The sequence below is a fragment of the Epinephelus moara genome, chromosome 4 (assembly GCF_006386435.1).
Source record: "Epinephelus moara isolate mb chromosome 4, YSFRI_EMoa_1.0, whole genome shotgun sequence".
Taxonomy (NCBI): Eukaryota; Metazoa; Chordata; class Actinopteri; order Perciformes; family Serranidae; genus Epinephelus; species Epinephelus moara.
In genome coordinates, this window is record NC_065509.1 from 17,207,767 (window position 1) to 17,233,213 (window position 25,447).

At 41.2% G+C, this 25,447-nt stretch overlaps 1 protein-coding gene across 4 annotated transcripts in view; it reads right to left on the reverse strand.

Annotated features, from left to right (window-relative positions):
- Nucleotides 1-25,447, reverse strand: part of unc5a (unc-5 netrin receptor A) — a 164,093-nt gene that overhangs the window by 77,487 nt on the left and 61,159 nt on the right. For all 4 annotated transcript variants that reach the window (XM_050043064.1, XM_050043063.1, XM_050043066.1 and 1 more), the window contains exon 2: nucleotides 4,099-4,311. In XM_050043064.1, coding sequence (XP_049899021.1) covers nucleotides 4,099-4,311 — 213 coding nt within the window. The remainder of the gene's footprint in view (nucleotides 1-4,098; nucleotides 4,312-25,447) is intronic.

The window sequence follows — 25,447 nt, forward strand, 5'->3', positions numbered from 1 at the left end:
TGAGTACCTACTCCGAGGCAGGGACTTGTTTAGCCCCTGTAAAAGTTCCGGAACTCTGTCCTTCGGGGGTGGTTCCTGCGGTGGAGACACACACCAACGGCCCCGGCCCCGTAAAATTACCCCGAAGTTCCTGCGGTGGAAACGGGCCTTATGAGTTAGTTCCCCCCGTGACATTTTACAATTTATTCCTGCATTTGCCGAGCTGCTGCATTTTAATTCCAAACCCTGAAGACCAGATGGATAAAATGTGAGCACAATGAGCTCTTTATCTAAAAAACAAAGAGGCAAAGTGTGCATGTGAATTGATACACCTCTGCTTAAATTCCCCTTCAGATGCTCCTGCCTTAAACACCTTTCCCTTTGTTTTCTGTGTGTGTTTGTGTGCAGACACTGATGGCTGTGTGTCTGCCTCTGTGTAGTTCTCACTTGTCGTGTCCATTAACTGTTTTATGCATGTGTTTGTTATGTTTGGCTACAAATCAGAGTGCGCATTTGCATGTGTGTGCGCGTTCCTGCTCCCCCCCCAAAAAACCTGTCATTTCTATGTTTCTCCTTCCCAATCAGTTGTCAGGCTGTGAATGGGTGGTTTGAATTTGCAGATCGCTGCTGAATCACACCACATCAGTGTCATACATGTTTATGACACTGATGGCGGAGGCGGGGGATTGCAGCACAACAGAGAGAAAAACAAACAGGTCTCCAAGGTGATCGAGAAGATTTCTGAGACTGAAACCAATGTGCTTATTATGAGACTGGCAGGCTAAATAGGCTGGAGGATGAGCCAAGAGCCTGATGGAGCACAGTAATCAGTGGCGAACTGCAAACCTTTGTTTCTGTGCACAAATACTTAATGCATCTAGGGTTGGGTCGGTGTAAAAATGTTCAAACTGGTTTTATATTAAACAAACCAAACCAAACACTGACTCAGACTGGAATACTGTACTTTACCAATAGATCTAGTCGCACTTGACTCAGCAGCAGCAGCAGCTCCCCAGTGGAACATAATGACATTGTGTCCCAACATCAAACCAACGTCTGACTATCATGTCGCATCACGCAACATCTGAGCTCTCTGTCCACACCAAAGCTATTTAATATGCACTTTTGTTAAGTCATGAAAACAAATCTTGTCAATATCAGCTGTGTGCTTCAGATCAGACTGACGACATAATCACTTAATAGATGGGTGAGGAGCCTACCTTTTATCTTCCTCCATTTGTAATGTTACTTTAAACAGAAAACACACAATTTATATTGGGATATTTACTGGAAATGACAACACAAATATAATATCACTTGTTATTAGCTATGGTAATTTACCTTACCAGAAACCTTCAGCTCCCTAGTCTCGCCACCAGACAATCAGAGATCTCCACCTTCTGATAGTCTGGGGACACTCCTTNGTCCTGATGTTAGCTTTGCTGCTGCTGTTAGCTGTCCCTGTCAGCTGCAGCCACTGATGCATTCTAGACATCGTGATTTCCTAAAACTGAATAAATACCACACATAGCAACACAAAACTGCTTTGCTAGCTCAATCATGTTGTAATTAAGATATCCGCTGGAAAAGATATTTTTTTCACGGACCGTTTAATGAGTTATTACCTATTACAGACACCGTTAACGGCTAACAGGGCTAACAGCTAACGGTTAGCCCAGCTAAACGTGCACACAGAAATAGTAATGTTTGTTCAATCATTGTGTTTATAGACTTTACAAACATCGGATTAGTCCATACGGTGATACAGTGATGTGAAAAATGTGATATAGGCTATATATATAGCTAAAAGCTCTGCTGGTTTTCTACCTGGAAGTATTTGTAAACAACAAGGCGATTCCCTCTATAGTCCAGCCGGACGGATGAATCATGGCCTTGTAAAAGATTATGTTTGTTTCTTTTAGTTGGCGAGAATGTGTCGCCGCAAACGCGACAAACATCCACTGAACTTTGACGGCGTTTTCTGCGAGCACGGCTGAGCCATTTTGCTACACGTGTTTTTAGTGGGACTATGTTCACAAGCACAAGAGTTCAGCGAGCCACCGAAGGACCGCCCTGCAGATTTACTATTGGTTCTGCAACGTAGGGAGTTTTTTTAAACTCTGAAATTGTATCCGCCCATCTAATCACAAAATCAGGGAGAAAGTCATCAGTCTTTAGTTAAGCAAAGCGTCTAAAGACTGACTTGTGAGTCTATCAGCTCCCTAATGAGACCTTATGTTTCTGTTGTGAAATATGAAGGTATTGTATAGATCAGTAGTTCAAAACTGGTTTAGCCATGGGGTCCATTTCTCCTTAGCCATTAGTTAGAGGTCAACCAGTGCTGTGCTATATACTGAAGAATAGTAACTAGTTACCGTTACTAGTTATTTCATTAAAAAGTAACTCAGTTAGTAACTCAGTTACTTAAACCAAAAAGTAACCTTGACGCACGCGCAGTAGTGTCATCTATACTCTGAGTACGTCCTGGCTGGAGATGACTGAGTGGGGACGCTAGAGGGCGCTAGGTGCTTTTCTTTTTGCAGTGTAGTTTTCTAAGTCTCAAAGAAGACAACGTTGCTAAGAAGGATCATGTTTTAGGAAACTCAGCCCTGCAGCCCAAAACATTTCCTATTTGTATTGGCTCGTAGCTAACGTTACAGCGCCTAAGCGACAGCGGATGGAGTTTAACGAAGGCACTGTTAGACGACAACTTGACAAAACAGTTGAACGGTATAGGAAACATGCAACTGTCTTCTACAGTGGAGTCACTCACTGTCAGGCAGCTAAATGTTTTACAACTACGGTAGTTGGATACAAATATGGAAAATGAGCAAAAGAGAATATTTGAAGAGCTACATGATGATGTCGAGTCTGTCGCCCACCACAGACACTGTCTGTCCACAACAAAAGCTTCCTCGGGATAACAATGGATATCACGTCACTGGATATAACGTTACTGGGACTAAATCTACAGAAGCGCTACCGCTTAATGTAACGTTACAGCACTGTGGTGAGGCCAGCAGGTCAACAGTGACTTGGTGAGAGACGTGTTTCATTAAGATGCTCTGGTAAGAATTGTTCATATACTTCTATCTGACTTGACTATCTTTTATTGTTTAGGGCTAAAATGTTTTAGTGAGAGGGAACTTCAGTTTGTGAAGGAATCCTGCATGCTGCGCGCCGTTTTAAAACCTGGCCAAAAATAACAGAGTAACGCACCGTTTGGTAACGGTAACTGAGTTACTGAATTTAAAAACTAACACGTTAGAGTATTAGTTACTGCCAAAACTAACGGCGTTACTGTAACACGTTACTGCCCAACACTGAGGTCAACACAGTTTAATACATTCAGCATCATCAAACTAGCTCGCTGTCTCTGTCCAGTAGCTGTCCATTACCCACTCACTCTACAGCAGGAAACAGCACTTTAAAATAAAAGCTCTGTGCCGGAAATTCACTGTACTTAGAAATAAAGTGTCTTTTTTACAAACATGACACATTGGCAAGTCACTCGCGGTCCATTCAGAATGGACCTTCAACCCACTATTGCACCGTGACCCACCAGTTCAGAACCACTAGGATAACTCCACATTTGAACTTCATGAATCAGCCGTTCCTCATTGCCTGCAGTGCTTTCAAGGTGAGCGATGGGAGTAAATAGAAACATGACGTCCGACAAAAGTTCAGCTCAAACCGACAGTGCTACGTTGCTACCATTTAGGACACCACTTTCGTGAGCTTCACATCTAAAATGTTGCCATATTGGTGTAGTTTTTGTTTTCTTGAGAGACTAACTCTGCCATGCCTCGTCTTGTCACCCCCCACCGATGTTGAAATGTTATGTCCTTCATGTTGCCAGTGCTCAGCAGTAAATTGCACACGGCCTGTCAGACACTAGTGGCTCCGTTCGTCTGTTTACAACATTTAAACCTAATACTATGTTTATCATGTTGTTCTATGGCTTATTCCTAATGCAATACAAGTTGGATGAAGCACCGTGATGCCACAGGATGGCGCAGGTTACTGACAACAAGTGAAAACACTGCATAACACAAATGTTTGAGTGAAAATTTAAAGAGAACTTCATTATTTATATAGGAGACATGTTTTTGCATGTACCTGTGGCTGGGTCAACAGTCCGCTCGATCAAGTGGTCGTCCTGGTGAACCCACTCGCCGTTGCACTTGAAGTATATCTGCGTGGCAGGGGTGGAGCGGCAGGTCAGCGTCACCGGCTTGTTCTTCACAATGAACTCATCCTCCGGCTCCACCAAGAAGTGAGGTAACAGGTCCGAGAAGGAGGCAGGAAGCGTTGCTGTGGCGTGCTCGGAACCTTCAGGGAATTAAAAAAAAAAAAAAAAAAAGAGAAAGAGAAGCAGGGATTTTAGAGGGATGCCAAAATAAAAAACGCTTTCAAGTCTTCAAGTTGTCATGGAATCAGCAGACACCAGATATCTAATGCGGAGATTCAGTGTCCTTGGTGATTTGGGACTCATACATATCATGCATATGAAAGGAGGCAGAAGAAGACAGATGGACAGACGGGGTGAAAAAGAGAGACAGGACTGTACGGAGGAGAGCTGGCAGTGACAGAGCTCGGCCTTGTGTGCTCTTGGCTGGGCCGGGGAGTGGGTGGGGATAGGGGGGGTAGAGGAGTCCAGGTCTTTACTCCAGCTCTTAATCACAGCCCTTTAACATCAGCGCTGATGGACCGGCGGCCATAAATCCCGTCTCAGCGACTAGGCCACTTCACACTGTGTTATACGGCTCTTCAACCAGGACTCTAACTCTATCCGCATTAAGCAAGAGGGCAAGAGGCAGGGGAGGTTAAAGATGACTGACAAGCTAGACAGCCAGTTAACGTAAAGTCACCTCCTATATACAGTAGAGGCCCATTTATTCCCCTTGAATCTTACAGTATATAGGTGATGCAAAGGAAAAAAAGAGGGGAGATACATCTCCACTGAGCAGAGATATGGGAGCTGTCCTTCAGGGGGACAATGCTACGATTTACAGCAAACTTTTACGCTCCCTGAAAAATGTTCAACACAAACGCTGAATGACACAAAGGAGCCTACAGCGCACACATCCTTCCTTCATGAACACAGTCTCCCTCTCTCTAAACATATTAGCTTTGCGCGAGAGATAGCAAGAGGACACAGCGCGGAGCAGAAAGAGGGAAATAACCTCTTTACACCGCCGACACTCAGGGGAGACCAGCAAATCCCAAAATAAAACCCCTTTAAAAGGAGTGTAATATTAATTTACTGCCCTGAATCCAATATGGCTGACAGACCAGGCATTAACAACCTTCTCCATCACTCCCTGTGCAGCAGGAGAGGATGGGAGTCCACATCTCTCATAATGAAACGGCAACACTCACGCTGACCTTTCTCTCCTGTCTTCCTCTCCTCCCTCGCCCAGCCTCCGTTCATCCTTGCAGCCTGCTGCTGCCCGGGTCAGGGATAATATCACGTTGCGTCATAAAACACCAATCTTTGGATAAAGACATTATCTGTCAGTTCCTCCCCCACTACACATTATATTAATGTCTCTCTTTCTTCTCCTATTTTTCTTTTACCCCTGTGTGCTGAGTTGCTAATTTATCAGGATGAGATAGTGAAGCACGCCACTGCTGCTGCCGCTGAACCCCATTAATGTTTCGTGTACATGTTTAACTCTTAATGAAAACTAAATGTTCTGTGTCCAATGAACGACATACATCACTTGCTGACACTTTCCCCTTTCCCAAGCACATTTTCGTTTTGCAACACATTTGCAGAGAAGAAAATGTCATTAATATGGCAGCTCCCTATTCAGGACAACACGGCCGTCTGACATTATTTACTATGTATGTGAGTGTGTGTTTCTTGTCTCATGGTGTTGAGGAAAAGGCCACAGTTCATCATGAATGGCGAGTATAATTGCTCTAACCGAGAGCCCAAACTTTGCTAATAAACAGTGCGGGACCAGTAGGTCAGGTTGTTTGAAAGTGTGTTGGTCCTAATGACGGCGGCTCCTTCTAATGGGCCGGCTTCCAGCTTTGTGACCACAGCCATTAGCCGGCCGGGCTGACCCTCTGTACTCCCCGCAGACAGAAGACGACAGCTCACTAAAACAGTGGGCGAGACTCACCTCACACCTGCCAGGTTAATCATCTCATAGAGGACAGGTGATGTTGAAACAGAGAATGAAACAAAAGCCACCTGAGATGTTGACGAGTCGTGCGAACGCCTTGATGAGCTCCTGATGCTGTTAACTCACCGCTGGCTGCTCATTTGCGGGGGTCACATTCAACATGACCTCTCAACTTTTAATGATGTTTCCAATTTGTGTGCGTGTGTTTGTGTGTGTTTGTCACAAGGGGTGGGGGTTAGTCCTCCATTTTAGTACATGCACTTTAGGTTAATGAGGTTAAACACGTAATTTCTTCAGAGAAGTAAATTGTCATTTTATGGGAGGGCATTCTAGTCACGCACCGCTTTATATCAAACCCATAATGGAGGGCTGATGCGTAGTAAATTGGCTTAGATTATTGTCACGACACAATGTACTTCAAAGTCAACGTGCACACACACATGCACACGCGCACAGGGAGTATCAGCCACTTAACAGACTTGTTGCAGGTCAATGCACAAATCAAATAGACACAGCAGCAGCAGCACTATGGGCACTGCATTAGATTCTACTGAATGTGATTGGCTAAAGCCGCCATTAATTGCCACATGCATTTGAATCCATTGCCAGATCATTTAGTACACACACAAACAACAAACACAGGATGCTCAACGCCTCCCTCGCTGATCATTCAGCCAATGAAGATGATTTAATTGATACATCATGCTGCATGTGTTGCTAGGGCCCAGTAACCATTACATTAGTCATCCCTGCGCCGCTTCAAACATCGCCATGAGAAGAATCCACAGGAATTTAGATACTTGTACTTTTTTAAAAAGAAACACATCAGGTTGTGACCCTGATATTTGTCTGCAGCTGCTATTCTCTCGAGAGACAATTCGACTGACCTAAAACAGGCACGCACGCATGCACGCGTACACACAAACACAACGAGGGTGCACCAGCTGTCAGTGTGCTGAGCCATGATGTCCAGGGCAGATTTCCTGCTGCACACAGACCCCAGTGTCTCATGTGTCCAGCTGACCACGTCAACTCCCAAGTCAGGGATCGAGCACATCCACAAGAGGAGATGATGAAGTTATAATGCAGTCAGAGATGCTCAAAATATATATTTAAAAAACCTAGAAAAAAATTTAAATTCCGGTAAACGCTGTAACTATATATGCACACACCACTGCATTTTAAAAAGCACGCAGGATTAGATTTTCAAGTGTTGCAGCTTTGTAAACGTCTTTTATTACCATCTATCTTCAATATTTAATAATGATTTATACTGTATCACTTTCCAGGAGTAGGTATCTTTTTTTTTTCTTTTGGATACACACAAATCTCAAGTCTTATTTTGAAGTCAAATTCTTCATACTTCTGCTCTGCTCATGTCAGCGTGCCCCATACTGTCGACTTGCTTTATCGCCATTTGTGAAATAAGCATTTATTTTTTTAATTTCACTCCTTATTATCTACTCGAAGAACAGAATTGCTGAATGTACCGCAGTATGAGCATGTCAGCAGGGAGAAAAAAAAACATAGCTGGAGAGAAAATAACCCTCTTTTGTGTTTCTCCCTCATGGCACCAACACATCGTGTGCCCTTTGGAGCCAATTACATTTTTTTTTTTTTTTTGTTTTACAACGTCATGTCCCCAGTGGAAAGCATCATTGAGCAATCACTGGGCATAATTTACATCACAGTGATGAACAGCAGCTATAACAAGTGTTTTATGACACCATCAGCACCTTACAATGTCCTCTGAAATTAATTCAATTAAAATCACTATCCAGATTATTAAACCATTTCATGTTTAGCTGCCATTAACAACAAAGCCCAGATCAAATTTGTCACAGCCACTTTGTTGCTTGATGTGTTCTTCTTCGGAGTGCTCAAGTGGCTTCCTGGATGCTTTTATACCACTGAGTATCTTTATTTGGTAATCGCTTTAAATATAAACTTATATTACGTTTCTGGGAACAGGAGCGTCGCTCATGAATGGTTACTTTCAATAAGCCTCAGACAACATTACTGTTGGCAGTGATCAAACACAGGGAAAGGAGCAGAAATGGGATGGGCTGGAAAAAACATCCAGCATCATATATAATCTGGAGCACGGCTGACTGATGTATGTTTGTCCCCAGATGACAAATATTTACTCCTCCACATGTCTGGGATTCAGGATAAATTTTTCAATGAGACAACCATGCCTCAACAAGCACTCCTTCAACCACACACACTCTGTCAAACACACACACACTCTCCTGTATATTGTTCATGCGCATACACATTCAGGGAGCTGAAAGTTAAAAAACATGCACACGTACGCAAAATATAGACCGCAAGCGTGCAATAAAAGGAAAGCTGCTCACAAACAGCTCTGTCTTCCTCTCAATCAATGAGACACAGAATTATGCATGCAAACCAAAAAATGCAGGTTTACGCAGAAATGCTCAAACAGTCAACAAAGCCAGATTCCATACAATGTCCATGCTTATTAACGTCGCTCCGGAAAACAATCAATCACTGGCAGAGGAAAATATACAGCAGAGACAGGCTCAGATGTAATAAATAAACATGCAGGAGAGATGGCACCCATGGCAACCCAAACTTCATCACATCACGTTTGCATCAGTGGTGAAGGATGCAGAGAGGCTTAAGACAAAAAAAAAATGAGGGAATGATGGACAGAAGGAGAGGTGGGGACTGGGAGGACGGGAGGTGAGTAAGTAAATCAGTCTCACACATGCCACACATGACGTTATTGCAATCTTTGCCTATTCAAATGAATAGAAAATTGGCTGCTAAGAATGTACATCGATGCAGGCCTGTACATCTGTGTGCATACATTAATTCAGGATACTAATAACACGCTGTCTACTCTGTTCCCTGATGAGAATATTTCCATGAGAGATGCGTTCCTGAAGCTCGGGTCACATCGTCAACTTTGAGCATTGCCATCAAACGCCGGCGACATAAATCATCTCTACTCAAACAGGCAGCACTTTGAATGATTAAATGCTGGTTTTTTTTTGTTTTTTTTTCCCTGAGTGATGTCGTTAAACAAAAGGAAAAAAAGTTAGCGCTGATAGTTGTGTAAACACGGTGCATAGCAACACCATTAATGAGCCTTACACCTTTGAACAGGAGCTCACACATCTGCTGATTCCGGTTTGTTGATTTTTATTTATTAATTTCTCCCATCATCTATTTGAAGCAACTTTGTTCCGTCTACCTTTGGCACCAGCGCTGACACTCTCCGGCACCTTCGCTTCGTTCGCCTTTCAAGGCGACGCCGTCTTGAAAGGCGCGCTTTGCCTTGAAACCTATGAGACCGTTTTAAGCTCCTGTCAAGGTAAAAGAGCTGACATTTTGAGAACTGTGCTTAAATGACAGAGACCGCATGTGTGTGAGTATATTTGTCTGTGCAAATGTGCATGTTTGTGCAAATGTGTGTGAGTAAATGGCTGAAAGTGATGTTTAACAAGATCAACAGCTGGGAGCCTGAATTTGTGTACATAACAGCAAGAGCGCTAACACGGGAGACGTTTATCTTTCCGATTTAAAACCGTTATATGCTGAGACCTGTGATTCAGAAACCACATTACTATTCTTGGCAGCATCATTAACACTGTGCGGACTAAGAATGGGAGAAATATTCATATTCATCGCTCAAGTGCCACAGCTGATGCTTTGTCACCATCCGCTTCCAGATGTTTCCACGGACAATCCGGTTTCACGGCTGAATCAGCCTCTTAAACAATCAGTTTCCTAAAGCAGAGGTTTAATCACTGGCTGCGACTCTCCAATAAACTCTGAATCCTGCACTGCATAATTCAGCGACAACACAAGCTTGGGGATTTTTTCTCAAGTTACATACTGTGTGTGCGCTATCCTCCTTCATTACAAATTTTACAGCATTCCAAATTAAGTATGAGAGCATTTAGCCGCTTTATGAAGAATAAACTTTTGATCATGCCCTCATATTAAATAGCATCTCCTCAAGAGATGAAGAGCTTAGTTTAAACTAAAAATGCATGATTCACAACCCAGAGCGTGGCAAAGATCAAGTTGCATTATCAGTTTAATGTGCTCCTCTTTGACTGTAAAAGAGTTGGGAAAAAAATTAACTGGTCTTTAAAGCAGCATAATATAGACAGAGGATAAATCATTCAGAAACTTGCATAATCGTCTGTGCTTTGTGAAGTTGTAGTTTAGCTATTTAATGTTTGTATATAAGGTCACTTCAACCAAGCAAATCAAATCAAAGATCCTTCTGCTGAAGTCCTTAAAAGTAAATTCAAGAGGCCACAGAATGTTTTAAGAAATTCACAAAGCTCTGTAAAGCCTGCGCAGACATGAGAAACACTTGATAGATTTAGCTCATTTTAGAGGTAGATTCAAAATGCCTCACCGTCGCATAACTTGGGGTGTGAATGTGCTCAGAATCTTCAAAGCTTCACCTGTTTGGCAGTTCAGTGCATGTTCCTCCACAAGAGTCACAGAGATTTGAACACATTTTGACTTAATAACTACACGCAATCCTCAAAGGAACTGAAGGCATCCTGAGCTGTCAGGAGGGGCAGACGCAGTCGCAGTCTTTGCCATCCGAGGCACGCACACGCTCACAGATTTGTCGTCCCCTTACGCTTAGCCGGAAACGAGGTTATCCAGAAGCAAGTTGATTACAGAACTCAGCGCCGGCATGGGAAGAAACAGAAACGCAGACGGAGAGGGGAAGGAGGCATTCTTAAATCTTTGAAATGGATGTTAGGAAATAATGGGAGGAAGGAGGAAGCAAAAGACAAGAGACAATTTAGATTACCAAGTTAATCCTTTAATTACCGGATATGCCTCGAGCTAAAATGAGAGGTTTCACACACTGCATTGTAGAACCATTCCAACTGCAGAAAGCAAGGCAGGCTGCCATAATGATCTAGAGCCGTAAACCTTAAAATAATGGAATGTCAGTATCGCTGGTAATCTATATGGTTTATTATGCTGGAAAAACTGAACAAAACACTACAAATTGCAATTGTTACTTTGAGAGCTTTACAATTAGATAAAACACTTTGAGCCGGCCTCGCAGCGCACAATATGCCAAACGTCCACACAGAAAATACACCAGTTTTGAGACTGTCCGAAAAAACAACACAGGTTCAATCTGGCACAATGACAAACCAGCAGAGTGTGTAACTGCTGATATCGGCAGAAGTTATTCAGCCTGCTCCAAAAGCTTTTGACACAAAGCGTTGTAAACGTGAGGGCCCCCTGCGACACTTGTCAACCTGCCTATTCCTTCCTCGTCCTCCTCCTCCTCGTCTCATCACTTACCCTCCTCCCAGTAAAGACGCGGTTGGAAAGAAACGGGGGGATGATGACTCGCGCTATCTAATTAGTGTGACGGAGCATGGAGGCTCCTCAGCATCAGACAGAGAATTAGAACACAACACGAAGATATGATCCATAACAAGGCGGAGATAAAGCATCACCTGTTCAACTCTAATTACTGTAACAGTATGCCGGCACCAACTTTGCAATTTAACAAGCCACCAGCACTTACTGTAGTGGTGACACACACTATGCTTCCTGGTTCACTCACAGTCTAGTGTAAAGATCATGCAAACACATGCTTAAGTGCAGTTGTCACAGGTTAAGAATTTGCATGAAGAGATGCAGTTGCACTGAAATATATATTTTGATATGGTATCTAGCAAGAGTTACCTTTAAAAAGCACCTATTGCCATTTTACCTGTCTGCAACTGCTGTAAATCTACAAATGGCAGTTTAGCACATGCTTTCTGGTCATGCAGTAAATTGTATACATATTGGAAGAAGATTTTTCTCCTGTTTCTCTGAGGCTTTTGGTAAATTTGGGGAACCTGATCAACTCACAGCTATCCTTGGAGCAACTAGCCCCTTAAAATGGCTGTTTTGTTTGGAATGGTGATTGCAAAGAAGTGTGGAAGAAGGACTCTGTTCCCATGGTTAAATGAAATGGCTGACACATTACATCTGGAGAGACTGAGATTCTCAAATGAGGATAACGGTGTTATGTTTGATAAGATTTTGGACCCTGTACAGGAATTCTTTTTTCAGATTAGGCACCTTGCTGTGTATGTTTCTTCTTTGGGGTATACATTTATATATCCTCTCAACAACACACTGACTGTGTGGCCACTGTTACATGTGATGCCCTATGCCTGTTGGCTTTGTTTTCCCATGTTTTTTTCTACAGTATGCTCTAAAAGACCTGTTGCCTTCCTCGACTTGAGACGTGCCGTGGCTGTTAACAAGTCGGTTAGCCCCACTTGACTAATTTGCGCATTGAGATAATCACAGTGTCGGCTAGATTGAGATAATGAAAATGTTTAATGATACAAGGTTTATATGACGTACCATTATTCAGGTAATTCATCCGGATAGAGATCACATGTTAATGCAAGATATATAAATGAGGCCTTTAGAGTCTACAGATTATATTAACCATCTAAGTGTGCTAATGTTGGCTAATTATCATGAAATCCAAAGAGTGGTGGAGGCTGATACAGGGGTGTGTATTGGTAAGAGTCTGGCCTTTTGTATCACGATACAGGGATTTTGATTCAGTACACTGCAATACTGTAAGCAAGGCCATATATTGCTTTTTTTTTTAAATCTAATTTTAGGAAAACTGTCATATTATGAAGAACACACCAACATATACACTAAAAAAATACTTTTACGCAGTGTTGGGCAAACATCACAAAATTCTGGACCAAACACTTGTAATTTAATATCGAGACCATATTGAAGAGTTGACTATAGTTGCTTTCACAAAATATTTACACAATGAGATGACTGAGTGGGAAAATAATAGACAGCTAGTACGTAAAATTACATCACTTTACTGTAATGTAGCCTTTAAAACAAAGACAACACTTACGGTATTATAATATCCAAAATCTAAGATGATATCCAGTCTCATATCATGATATTGATTTAATATCAATATACTGCTCAGCCCTATCTTCATCACATCTTGTGCAGTCTGAGCAAAGGAATTAACATTTGTCTATATCAAAAATGTTAAATAACTGTGCTTGCAGCATTCTTTAAGCAAACAAATTAAGAAAATATAGAACCATCGAGGTAACACTTTACTTGAAGGCATCTACATAATAGTGTCATAACTATGACATGACACAGTCATGAACCTGTCATGAGCATTATGTACATGTCTTAAACGTTCATGACTGCTGTCATTAAGTGTCATTCGGTTTTTGTAATGACAAGTTGACATTGTTTGGGTTGTCTTGATTATGACAACTTGACATTAATCAAAGTGACATTACCAGAAGATGTCTTTGTCATGACAAGTTGACATTAAATTTGTTTGGGATGTCCTTATGACAACTTGACATTAACTAGGATGACATTACCAGAAGATGTCTTTATGTTAATGTCAAGTTGTCATTATAAGGACATCCCAGGACATCCCAAACATCAACTTGTCATGACAAAGACATCTTCTGGTAATGTCACTTTAATCAATGTCAAGTTGTCATAATCAAGACAACCCAAACAATGTCAACTTGTCATTACAAAAAACAAATGACTCTTAATGACAGCAGTCATAAACGTTTATGACATGTACATAATGTTTATGACAAGTTCATGACAATGTCATGTCATAGTTACGACAGTGTCATGTCACCCTTATGTAGCTACTTTCAAGTAAAGTGTTACCAAAATGGATAATGTGTTTTTGAGAATTGTTAAAATGATCACAAATCACAATATCCCGATACTCAAGGGTATAAATATTTTCTTATACTGCTAGTTGATGGGTTCTGAGGGTACAAACCAAATTTTACAACCAATGGTGGCACTGGAGGAAAAGTCGGGGAACACCAAAGCATCAATTCTCTGGGACCCATGAATGTTTGTACAAAATTTCATGGCAATCCATCCAACAGCAGATTTTTCAGTCTGGACCAAATTGGTGGACCACCCAACCGGCGGACACCGTCATGCCTCGAACAATGCCGCTAGCATGGCTAAAAATTGTTTTTGCTCACTTAATGAGGCATGGAAACACAAATCCATATGTCATCTGCAACATCTCTCATTTCCTACATCCATATTCCAGAGACTGACATCAAATGCCAACACCAGCTCCTATAATCCATGAATATGATGAGAATAAAGGATGCTGCAGCTGTAGGAAATGAAGACATGTGGCAGCTTTACTATCAAAAGACAAAAGTGTTTACCACAATGTCACATGTTCACGAGTGGCAAGGACTCGGATCAAGAGCCTGCGGATGTGAGAGAGAAATATAACCGGGAATTATGCAAGTATGAACCTGACTGTAAATAAAAGACAGCTGGTTATCTGATTTGACTATCCCTGCAAAGCAAACCAAAGCACATCTGAACTCCACGTGTGTTTAGTGTAGCAGTAAAAGGCAGAAGCAGCGAGAAGAGGAGGGAACTCATTTCAACTTGAACAGCTTTGTGATTATTCTCTCCATGCTTATTTTTTATTTTTTTTTATTTTTGGCTCCTTCCAGTCCTCCTGACATCAGGACCCAAAAGCAAAGACACACGGGCATCTGTGATTTAGCAATGCATGAATACAAATCGGTTTTGGAAGGAGCATATCTTTCATTACTGGAAACACACCTCCTCCTCCATTTCAGGTTAATCTACCTCCAAGAATGAATAGGTTTTCTTAGCCAATTTAAGGAAGTAGAACTACACGTGAAGCACCGACTCTGGAATTAAATGAAGCTCCGAGTGTGTGACAGCAGCCTCATGGTACATTCACACCAGCTAATGTAAAAAAAAAACAACAACACTGATCCGGATAATGTCCCGTTAAAATCCCAGTGACGGCAGCTGGTTCAACAGCTTAGCCTCCTCACTTGAGAATGACTCATGTCACTTGGCCTTTATCTGTGCATTGGTAATCACTCCTTTAATATGTACATGACTTCTCACCTAGTCGTGTACTTAGAGTACACATGATGAAAATTAAATAGCACCCTTAGAACATCAAACCCTGTGCACCAATAAGTGAATAATAACAATAATTATGATGCAGGCCGATGTGCAGTCACTGTAGACGTCAATGAGGTGAAAATGAAATAAACAGCACATCAGATTTAAAAAAAAAAAAAAGGTAACAGGATAAGAGCAGGACCAGCTGCTCACCACGCGGCCCTAATAAAATAACCTCTTCTAAAATGGAGCTGATGTTGCTACTTGTTTTTCTCCCAGACAGTCCAATTTCTTTTGCTTTAACAACATTGAAGCTGGTATAAAAGAGAGGAAGAGGGAGAGATGGTGCCACACTCGAGCACGGCGCTTGTTCTGCCTTAACCCTGCAGATCAGATGTAATGTTATAGGCTTTAAGCTACTTTAGACTCTGACTGCTGATGCCTACACTGTGTAATTCCCCACACCTGTGACCGACATTTCCTAACACTTTGTCTCCAGAAAGTAAATGGATTATTTTACCTCATCAATTTCCTTTTAAGAGATACTTGAAGACAAAGTGTTTGACAATAAATAGCATGTCGGTGGGTTTATAACATTTTAATGCTTTAAATCTGGAGGGAAATTAAGGGCAATAAGAAATTGTGATTAGCAGGAGGAGCAATAGAATTTAGTCAGTCACAGATATACTGTTTATTTCCCAATGGTGAGAGTGTATTTAAAGGATAAGCCTGGTGATATTCTATAATTCTTAACAATTACCCAAAAAGACCAAAGCAAACAATGTGTTAGTCTCCCAATATTGTCTGACATCCCCTTCCTCTCTGTGGCTCTGTGTGTAGATAAATGACTCATTCTAGGGTAACAAAAACACAACAATTCTGATTTCGAGGTGATTATACACAAAGGAAAACAAAGCTATAAATATAACATTTAATTTTTGCCAATAGATGCCCCTAAATCCTTTACACTAGACCTTAAAATCCTTTCAGTGCCCCAGTACTTTATCAAAGGTAAACGTACGATAAAATATTTATATCAAAAGTAAACAATGGCCCTTTTTTTATGATGTTTAATTATTGATTTAACATGCCAGAAGCACTCTAGTGTTGTAGCTGGTCCTGGTGGTGCTTGGGCTAACTGCTTCATATACTGTACTGTTGGGTAGTTTAAGACTCTTACAATGCATCATATTTATGTGTTTTTATATATACGTTGTATGTAAACTCTTTGCAGAGTGAGTAGTGTGAACACTCATAATGCAAAAGAATACAATGATTCTCTTGGAAAGATAACAGAATGACATTGAGTTTGATTACATTAGGGCTGCCCCCTAATAGTCGACCGAATGTTTGTCGACCAGAAAGGTCATTAGTTTGCAAGATTTCATTGGTCACTTAGTCACAGAATAAACAACAACAAACAAACATGAAACTATTTGGGAGCTACCTTGTCTAATTAAATCAAAACCGATATGACTGGAACATGTGGGAATTTAATTTGAAAGGACAGACACAGGAAGTTGCCACGCTCAGCTGTTAGACAGGAGTCACGCTACAAACCAATCACAGCCGACCTGCGGTTATTCCACAGGCTAGTTAATAACATGTCGGGCAGGAAATCCAAAGTGTGGGACCATCTTGAGAAGGTGAAGGACGAACCCAAGGTGATATGTAAACTCATCTTTATCAGTCGACTACAAACATGGCGTATCATCTGAAACATGGAAGTAGCTACGTGTCCATTAGCCACTTAGCACAATCATTACTGCTTTGCCGACAGCGTCATTAACAGGTGGCTCGCTCAGTGTGTGACGTGCACTTGTAGATAAAATATAGGCCTATATTAATGAAGGTTCATTAGTACGGTTTGTATTTCTCTGTAATGTAGCACAGTGTTAACAATGTTACTGATACTATTCTTTCTCACACCTTGAACTCAAACCATTGTGTTGCCCCGCCCAAAATATATCATTTAATGCTTGGATTAGTATCGTAAACATGTGGGCAACTACTCGACTAATGGCCCTAAATGACGACTATTGATCGACTAGCAAAATTCTAAGGTTAGGACAGCCCTTGATTACATTGACATTAGTAACCTGTTTATGAGGCTATATTCACACAAGCAGGATACTCCAAAAACCCAATCACAAACAGGTTATTAATGTCCATGTAAACGCACCCAGTGTAGCGACTCAAACGATGGAGATACTCAAATACTCATCAAAGTGCCAGTACATCAAACTCACTCTACTTTTTGAGTAATATGCTTCGTTACTTTCCTGCTCTCTCAGGGACGAGAGGCTGCGTGTGTGAGGCAGATAAGCAGCACACAGGAACCCTCCTCCTGGGCTGTTACAGCAACTGATGATCTTCTGACAGATGATGTGATGAGGTGGGACAGCGCCGCTACGCTGCTAATAACACCTCACCACAAATAAGGGCTGAAGACATGCACCGTCTGATAACAAGGGAGCTGCTCTCATTGTACGGGAGGTGCTGCGAATTTTAATCTTCATCTCTCGTCTTACATTCTACTCTGCACTCTTATCTAATTTTATTTAATAATTTTGAGAATCCCATTTGAAATCGAGTAGTGGACATGTAAAGTGTTAAGTTAGGTCAACAATATGGCGTGATATTTTGACATGATTGCTCTTGTGACCCTACGTAAGATACTTAAAATGGTTCAGTTCTGTAGTAAATTTGAAATGACATTTAAAAATTCATCATACTAAGCTTGTGCAGTGGCGGAAATTGAAAATCATTTACCGTGCAGTTTGCTTAATATGAAAGAATGTAATAACATTTCCAAACTTTAGTCAGAAATAGACAAACTACAATTACAGCAGAGTAAAGCAGGTGACTGTGATGTCACTCACAGTTAAATCTGCTCCACAGACTGTGCCTTTCTGCTACAGTCAATAAAATCCACCTGGAAAAAAAAAAAATCACCATAAATGTGTTTTTCTGGATGGTAAGCACCTGAGTACTCCCATTTCGGTTGTAAATGAATTGTTTTCAAGTCACCGTCAGTGCAACAAAGTTGTCAGCGTAGTTGTAACACAGAGGCCTAGCTGCAGTAGGCTCATCTGACACCGAGGGAAATTGAATTTATCGACACAATGGTCAGCTTCCTCTTGTCCCCCTCACACACATTTCCAGTTGGGTTAAGGCTTTATGCACAATACACAAATTCTTCAAGCTGTCCTTGAGATCTTCCCATTGAGACTTGTGCCTTTCAATCTGTCATCCGTGTATACAATGAATACTAAAAAAAACACCAAGAGGACAAAGTCAGCACGTTTGTTATTATAGTGTACATGTTGAGCACAGTAGACCTTTCTCCTGAGTTCCTTCAACAATGGCAACAATAGCTGGTCTGGGTTTTTCCTCCTCCCTGCCTTTCCAAATCCATAAAGAGCCTCCATGGCCACGCTCTACATTACAGGGACAGAAATGACTTCCACATCCAACCCAATAACGTGCATGAACAATAGCAAAGCATTAGGTGACTGGAAATAAATATCTGAAAAGAGGCACTTTGCTCCAGGAAAATATACCAATACAATCCAAGCCATGAGTCTTGTGGCGACATCTTATCAGGGCTGTCGACCAATGCGTATGAAAGTGTGAAGAATGAGAAGGGGAGTGCTTTAACGGCAGAAAAGATCATTATCTAAATTAATAAGAACGCTTTTTATAAATTGAGTCAGCATGTCACCTTGTTCTTTCTTGCGTGCGATATAGAAAAGAGAGTCCTTGTGACGAACTGTAATTAGGGCTTTTCTTGTTTGACTGTAAAACTAGCAGGGAAATGGGAGTCTCAAACTATAGGCTCACTCTGAGAGCATTTGAATGTCATTTGGATAATGGAGTGGCACTCAAGGTATTTTTTGGGGAGCTGCTTTGAAATGCAAGGCAGGTGACGACTCTGACAGGCCTTGTGCGCAGGAACCACCCGTTGAATTTGGTTTTAATGCCAGCTTGGAATTTGAAAAGGGGAAATGTTAGTCAGACTAAATGTAGCGTGACAGGCCTTATTTCACTTCAAGATACACTCTGTCTAAATAATGGGCCACTTCAGCCTATGCAGCAGGACATTGTTTGGCTTCCAGGTAACCGCCTACCCACACATTAGAGACAACGTGGGCAGACCACTGCCAGTCGTTGTCAAGTGAGGCAGGAGTGAAGACGAGGGTTTAAGACAGTGAGGAAACCAGAACAGACAAAACTAAAATATGGGCCAACACTCCTGCAAAGATACTTATTTATTCATTTTTAAATATTTACCACTGCACTGTTGCAAATATTGTACCAAAAACTAAAATCAGCCAGTAGAGCTGTCGACTTCATTTTGAGTTTTAAGTGGAAACAGAAGTTTAACAGAAAGTTTGTTATTAAATTGCTTGGTATCCGTGCATTGACATGAATAATTGCAGATACCTTAAATGATCTGATTGAGCCCCCAGTCTTTCAGTTAAATCATCAGGAGGCCATTTTTCTGTATTTCCCCTTTGTCATTATCCACAAAACAAGCAGGGTAAAACATGAACTGTCTTCTTTAACAAGGCAAACGTTTTGAACGCATCTTAATAAAATGGTTAAAGACCAGACTGTATGTTCATCTTAGCTTAGCTCAGAGACTGAACAAGGGGAAACTGTTAGCCTGTTTCTGGTGGTAAAGAAATATGCCTTCCATCAACTCCAAATCTGCCTTACTTACATGTATCTCATTAGCTACAAAACTAAGGATTCTTTCTTTCTTCCCCCAACCCAGTTCATCACTGTCCTATACTGGAATTTGGTTTGCAACATCACAAAAACACAAGAACAGACATATAAGACAATGGACAGATTAAAAACCACCAATAAATCCATAAAAGTAACAATAAAAGAGATTAACACTATTGAAAAGGGAGGAAAAAAAACTGAAATAACAAACAGTACCTCTGGGCTACAGTGCTGCTGCCAAACGTTACCGAGTGCAAATTAATTGATAGAGTGCAAATGAAGTGATTTTATTGTGCTCACTAAAAAAGAAATGTTTTTCTATCTATTACACCTGGCGCTGAGGAGTCTGCACAGTCACTCCACAAGAAGACAAGCAGCTCCGAGTTTGGTTTTGTGGATGGTAAGTGCGCCATGAGTGTGCACTGTGGCTCATCAGCCATTTTTCATCTCCTTTAAAAAGTAAACAGCACGTGTTTTTGACAAGTTCTCATCAGCATTATGTGGTTCATACAGTCGAGACCAGATCGCAGCTGGAAAAAAATCTGTCTTGATGTTGCATTCGGGTGCTTGTGGTGGAAAATGTCACCAAAAAAAATCTCTGAGCGTCATCATTAGCCAACTGGAAGATATATGTAGAGACGTGGAGGGTAAAGAGTGTCGGTGTCAGCACATACTCCAAATTATTTTTACCTGTGAAGCTAATTAATGTGATCAAGACAAAATCCTGCATTTCTTGTGCATTGTAAATAAAATGAACTCTTATATTATTATTATAAAAACTGTAAATTAACTGACTTGTTCTGTGGCTAAATATGAGCCACACACACACACACATACAAAGGAAAGGAGGAGTGGTAAACAACAAAGTACAAAATACAGATATTTCAGACAGAATTATGTTTCACAGACAGCACTGTCATGTTATTTCCACAATATCTAAGATCCTCTGGACAAATGACTGAATTGTTAAAGCACTTGTCACCATGTCTCAGCAGATAAAAGCTGATTGTATCCACTGCTCTCAGATTTTAGGATCAGAGACTCTTTATTTCTTTCCAAAATTAATGATGAAACCTCACTGATAAAGAAATACAGTGGTACGATCTACTCAGTGCTTTGCTGCTTTAGTTCTGTAATTAAATCCACATTTGTAATAAATGTACTGTGGTTATTATCCTGTCTGAGCTGCATAAATTTGTGTCCGGGGTAAATGGCAAGAGCATTAGATCTACTACCCCATTAAAACAGTGCAAGTATGCATACTATTGTTATTATTATCATTATGCGTGAACTAGTAATTTTGAAGATATTAGTAACCTGTAGTTGAAAAAATAATCACATCAGAGGATGTAATCATCTGTTAAAAGTCACTTTCATAAAATTTAAATTGTAATGGCTCCCTCCTCCCAAACAGGTTTCATTTTTTGAGGACAAATAACAAGTCAGTAAAACTTGTAATTTCCAGTATTATGGAGCTTTCAAAACAAACAACGCTCCCGACAATGCCATTAAAAAAAATCCCTCTTTGTTCCATTCTGATCAAATTATAGGCTGTCACTGTACGTCATGATATACAAGGTCATCTGCGGGAACAAGATGCTTTAAACCTAAATGGTGATATGAGACTAAGTAGTAAAAGACAGGCTTCATGAAACAGTTAGACATCTAGATTGCAACATACAATATAGCTATAACATGAGGAGACATTTGTACATTTCATACAAATCATAAACATTTCTACAGTGACACATTTCAGATTACATGTATATGAGCTGAGTTTCATCAGGAGGAGGGGATGGTGGACGGCATGACACCTAGGTGAGACAGCTGACAAGCAGCAGACCACTGTGGTGACCAAACTGGGGATTTTACACCAAAACATGTTTTCCTAAGGGCCTGTGTCCACATAGCATTTATTTTTTCTCAGCTACAGCATCTTGTTTTCAATTGTTCCCAATAAGGAGTGAGCATATGCATCTACTCGCAGCCGCCAAGTGAATGCGCTGAGTGTTCTGGCTTTCTGGCTGCTCCATGCGCTTCTGGTTTTAAATCAGTGAACTTTTCAGAAAGGCGCTGGTGACGTCACTACCACTTCTGCAGCTAGGCAACTGTCACCTTGAATTTGTGACCAACTTTGTCAAAAATTGCGATACAAATTGTGGAATTTTTATGTGATTTTTTTTTGCAGGAAATTGCGGCAAATGACAAGGGAGACAAAAAAAATATGATTTTTTTTAAATTTACTACCTCCATGAAATCACTTGCTATAATAATCATACTGAATATTAAAAAAATAGCATTTTTTATAGTTCTCTTCTTTAGTTTTATTTAATTAGTTTCAAAACATGGACTCCAATAATGTTGCAAAAAATCCTGAGTGAATATTGTAGCTCTCAAAGCAGACAATGTGACTGTAAAACAACATGTAAGCTACATCTTCTGTAAAGATAACATTTTTATAAATTCAACACATTGTATGCATTTAAACAGTGCAAATTCTTATGTCAGTACAGAGCGTTTCTCCATACTGCAATGCCATTAGCGAATTTGATGACGCGTCTGATGACGTTTCAAATGACGACTTCCGGTTGGCCGGAAAACGCGGAAAAATCACAGGACTTTTGAAAAATTGCAAGCCCCTGGGCCCTGCAAATATTGCAGACTTTTGTTGAATTTGCGTTAATTATTGCGATCGCAAGGACTGGCATTGGCCTGTGGACACTGGATGTTGCTGGTAAGTGTTGTGCTTTTATGGCCATACCAGTGTAAGCTTGTTGCTACACTGTGTAGTCAACCCTCTTTTAACGCAGCATTGCGCTAACTACCTAGCTAACATTAATGTCACGAAAATTGTCATCTCAAGAGATATACGTTGGGTATTTTTATGGCTGCAGTATGGGTGTAGGTCCCAAGACAAATTTACCACTCTGTGGGACAGTTAAGTTAATCTTGATCTTGATCTTGATCTTAAAATCAAAAACTGAACATGACAGACATGCACTACCAATCAAAAATATTCTTGGTGATTAACCGAACGGTTAACTGTTGACATTCCTAGTTTTAACCTATCTTCTATGTCTGAAATGTACAAATGTAACATATCACTGGTTGCAGAAAAATACAATGCCAACACTGATTGTGGGGACTGGGTTGCACATCCTGCCTGACACTGAGGCACGGCAACCACCTGGCTAGTCCCTGCAGTTATTTGAGGGAAGTGCTGCTGGTCGAGGTTATGAATGTTTGTCATTGTGTAAAACAGTCCTTTTGTTTTTTTGTGCGTGTGTGTGTGTGTCGTGAAGGATCAGAGATCTGATGTCCGGTGGCAACCCGACCCCCCTGCCTGTACCCCTCCAGTGGGAAGACAGATTGCCTATTTTTCTATCACCTGTGCTGGGGCTGGGCCCATGACACCTGCTAGACGAGCACAGTTTAGTGCTCTCCCTGTCAGCTAACGTATGGGTCTATTGATGTGCTGTGACTGGGCCGGGCTGATCCTACCCAACACGCATTAGGGCCAGCTGTTGTCCCTCATCTGTCTCTGTGTGTGCCCTGATAGCCACAAACAGACGGTAAACACAGGCTGCTCCAAACATAACGCCCCATCTACCTTCACCCCGTGTCCCGCTGCTCACAATGCCATCATTTCCTGGCCTCTGACTAAATGACTGTAGAAGTGCCGGCTTTAATTGAGTCCAAGAATGTGGCTGATGGGGGGAAAAGTTGATTCACTGCGAGTACGGTAATTGCAGTCTTGATTGCACCCATCTGAGAAGCTAATTCTAGGATTTAAGATTCAGTGAGTCTTAATAGAATGGTCTGCACGAACGCCATGCGAAGAGTTAACAATGCAACATAAACACTACAAATTGCATGCTGCTGTGTTTGACACTGATGATTAAGGTTAAAGAATTCAATGATGATTATGGTAAGTGCATGAAAACAAAAGACCTTGATAAATACATGTGAAAACCAATCCAGACTCATCAAGTAATCAGCTGAAAAAACAAACAAAAAAACACACATTTCCCACTAACCGAGTCTTGCGGATTTCGCCGCATTCATTACGACATAAGTCGAGCCAACAACACCAGAGACACGGGAAGACTCTACCTACCCTGTTGAGAAAGATGAGGGAGACGCCCTTTTCAAAGTTTGAGCCCATGAACCCCTGAAAGGTCTGTTCATGCCCCTGCCGGCATGAATAATCACCCCCAGCTCCCCTGTAATGTGCTGCGGATGATATATTGGGCCACATTTATTACTGCTCCGCTTCCACCTGGCTAGGAGCAGCAAGTCCTCCATTAATAAAAAAAAAAAAAAACGGCTTGCAACAAGATTTCTGCACAGCCAAAGACTACAGGCTTAGATGCACTTTTAAGACTGCACGACCTATTTGGTAAAAACTGGGCGTCATGGACAGCTCCCATTTTGCTTATAACACATCAAGACATTAGAGCTCCCTTTGCCTCTCACTGTGATTCTATTCAACAATTCAGGGCCACTCGCATTGCTAATCCTTGTCCACATTCACATGCCTGTGTTAGTCATATTGCAAGATTTCTGTCATCTCAGCAGGGAAGGAAAGCAACAGTCCAATCAAGCCCCGTCCAGGCTTTAGCTTTTTAGACATTTGCTGGACACGTTGTTGGTTACGATTGAAGATTAGTCCTGCTGGATAACACATTCTTATTTGAATGGTAATATGGGATTAAAATTGCCAGCAGTTCTCAGTGGTTTCACAGGATTAAAGTGCCATTACATGGCATCCCTTAGCTGTCAAATTAATTGTACAAGTTTGCCCTTTAGACAAACATGTCAGACGACTGACTTGAAAACAATACCAATGGCTTCTGACATAAGGCTCATGCTGACATGTTATAATAAGGTGTTCTGAGGAGACTTTGGCATTTTTTTTTATATTATGGAGGCTCATGACATTGTTAAGGGTCCAGTGTGTGGGATTTAGGGGCATCGATTGTCAGAAATGGTGTATAATATTCATACTATGTTTTCATACTTGATAATCACTTGAAACTAAGGCCCATTTTGTTTGTTTGTTTTTTTATGAAATTTGGGTGAGCTGTTCATATCTACCTACAGAGCATGTCCTCTTCCACCAAGTTGCTCATGTTGTTCTACAGTAGACCAGAATGGACAAACCAAACACTGACTATATGTACATTTAACAGGGTCAATTGTGCAGCAGTAATATGTGTACATTCATAATATCAAATATTGTAATTACACAAAATTTGTTTCAGTTGTTATTACCTGACACGCTTAGGCCTCCGTAATCAATGTGTGGACGCTTGATTCTCAGTTTTTGTGCCCCTACCTTCACCTTTGGGTGTACCTCACCTACAAAGGGGTGTCTCGCGCCTTGCTTCTCCCCTTTTGCTGTCGGCATTGCTCTCATAGTAATTTCTGTGTTGTAGCGCTGTTATGCACATAATCTTGTGTCACTTAACTTGTGTAGGGGCTCAAGTTTGTATGGTTGTGATTGACGGAGGATTTTGTTTTTCAACTTGTTGTCAGGAATAAACAGAGATCGCCACCCAAAGATATCCACAGTCTGGGCCTCTTTATATCAACACAACGCAGACATCACTTGAGTGCACTGG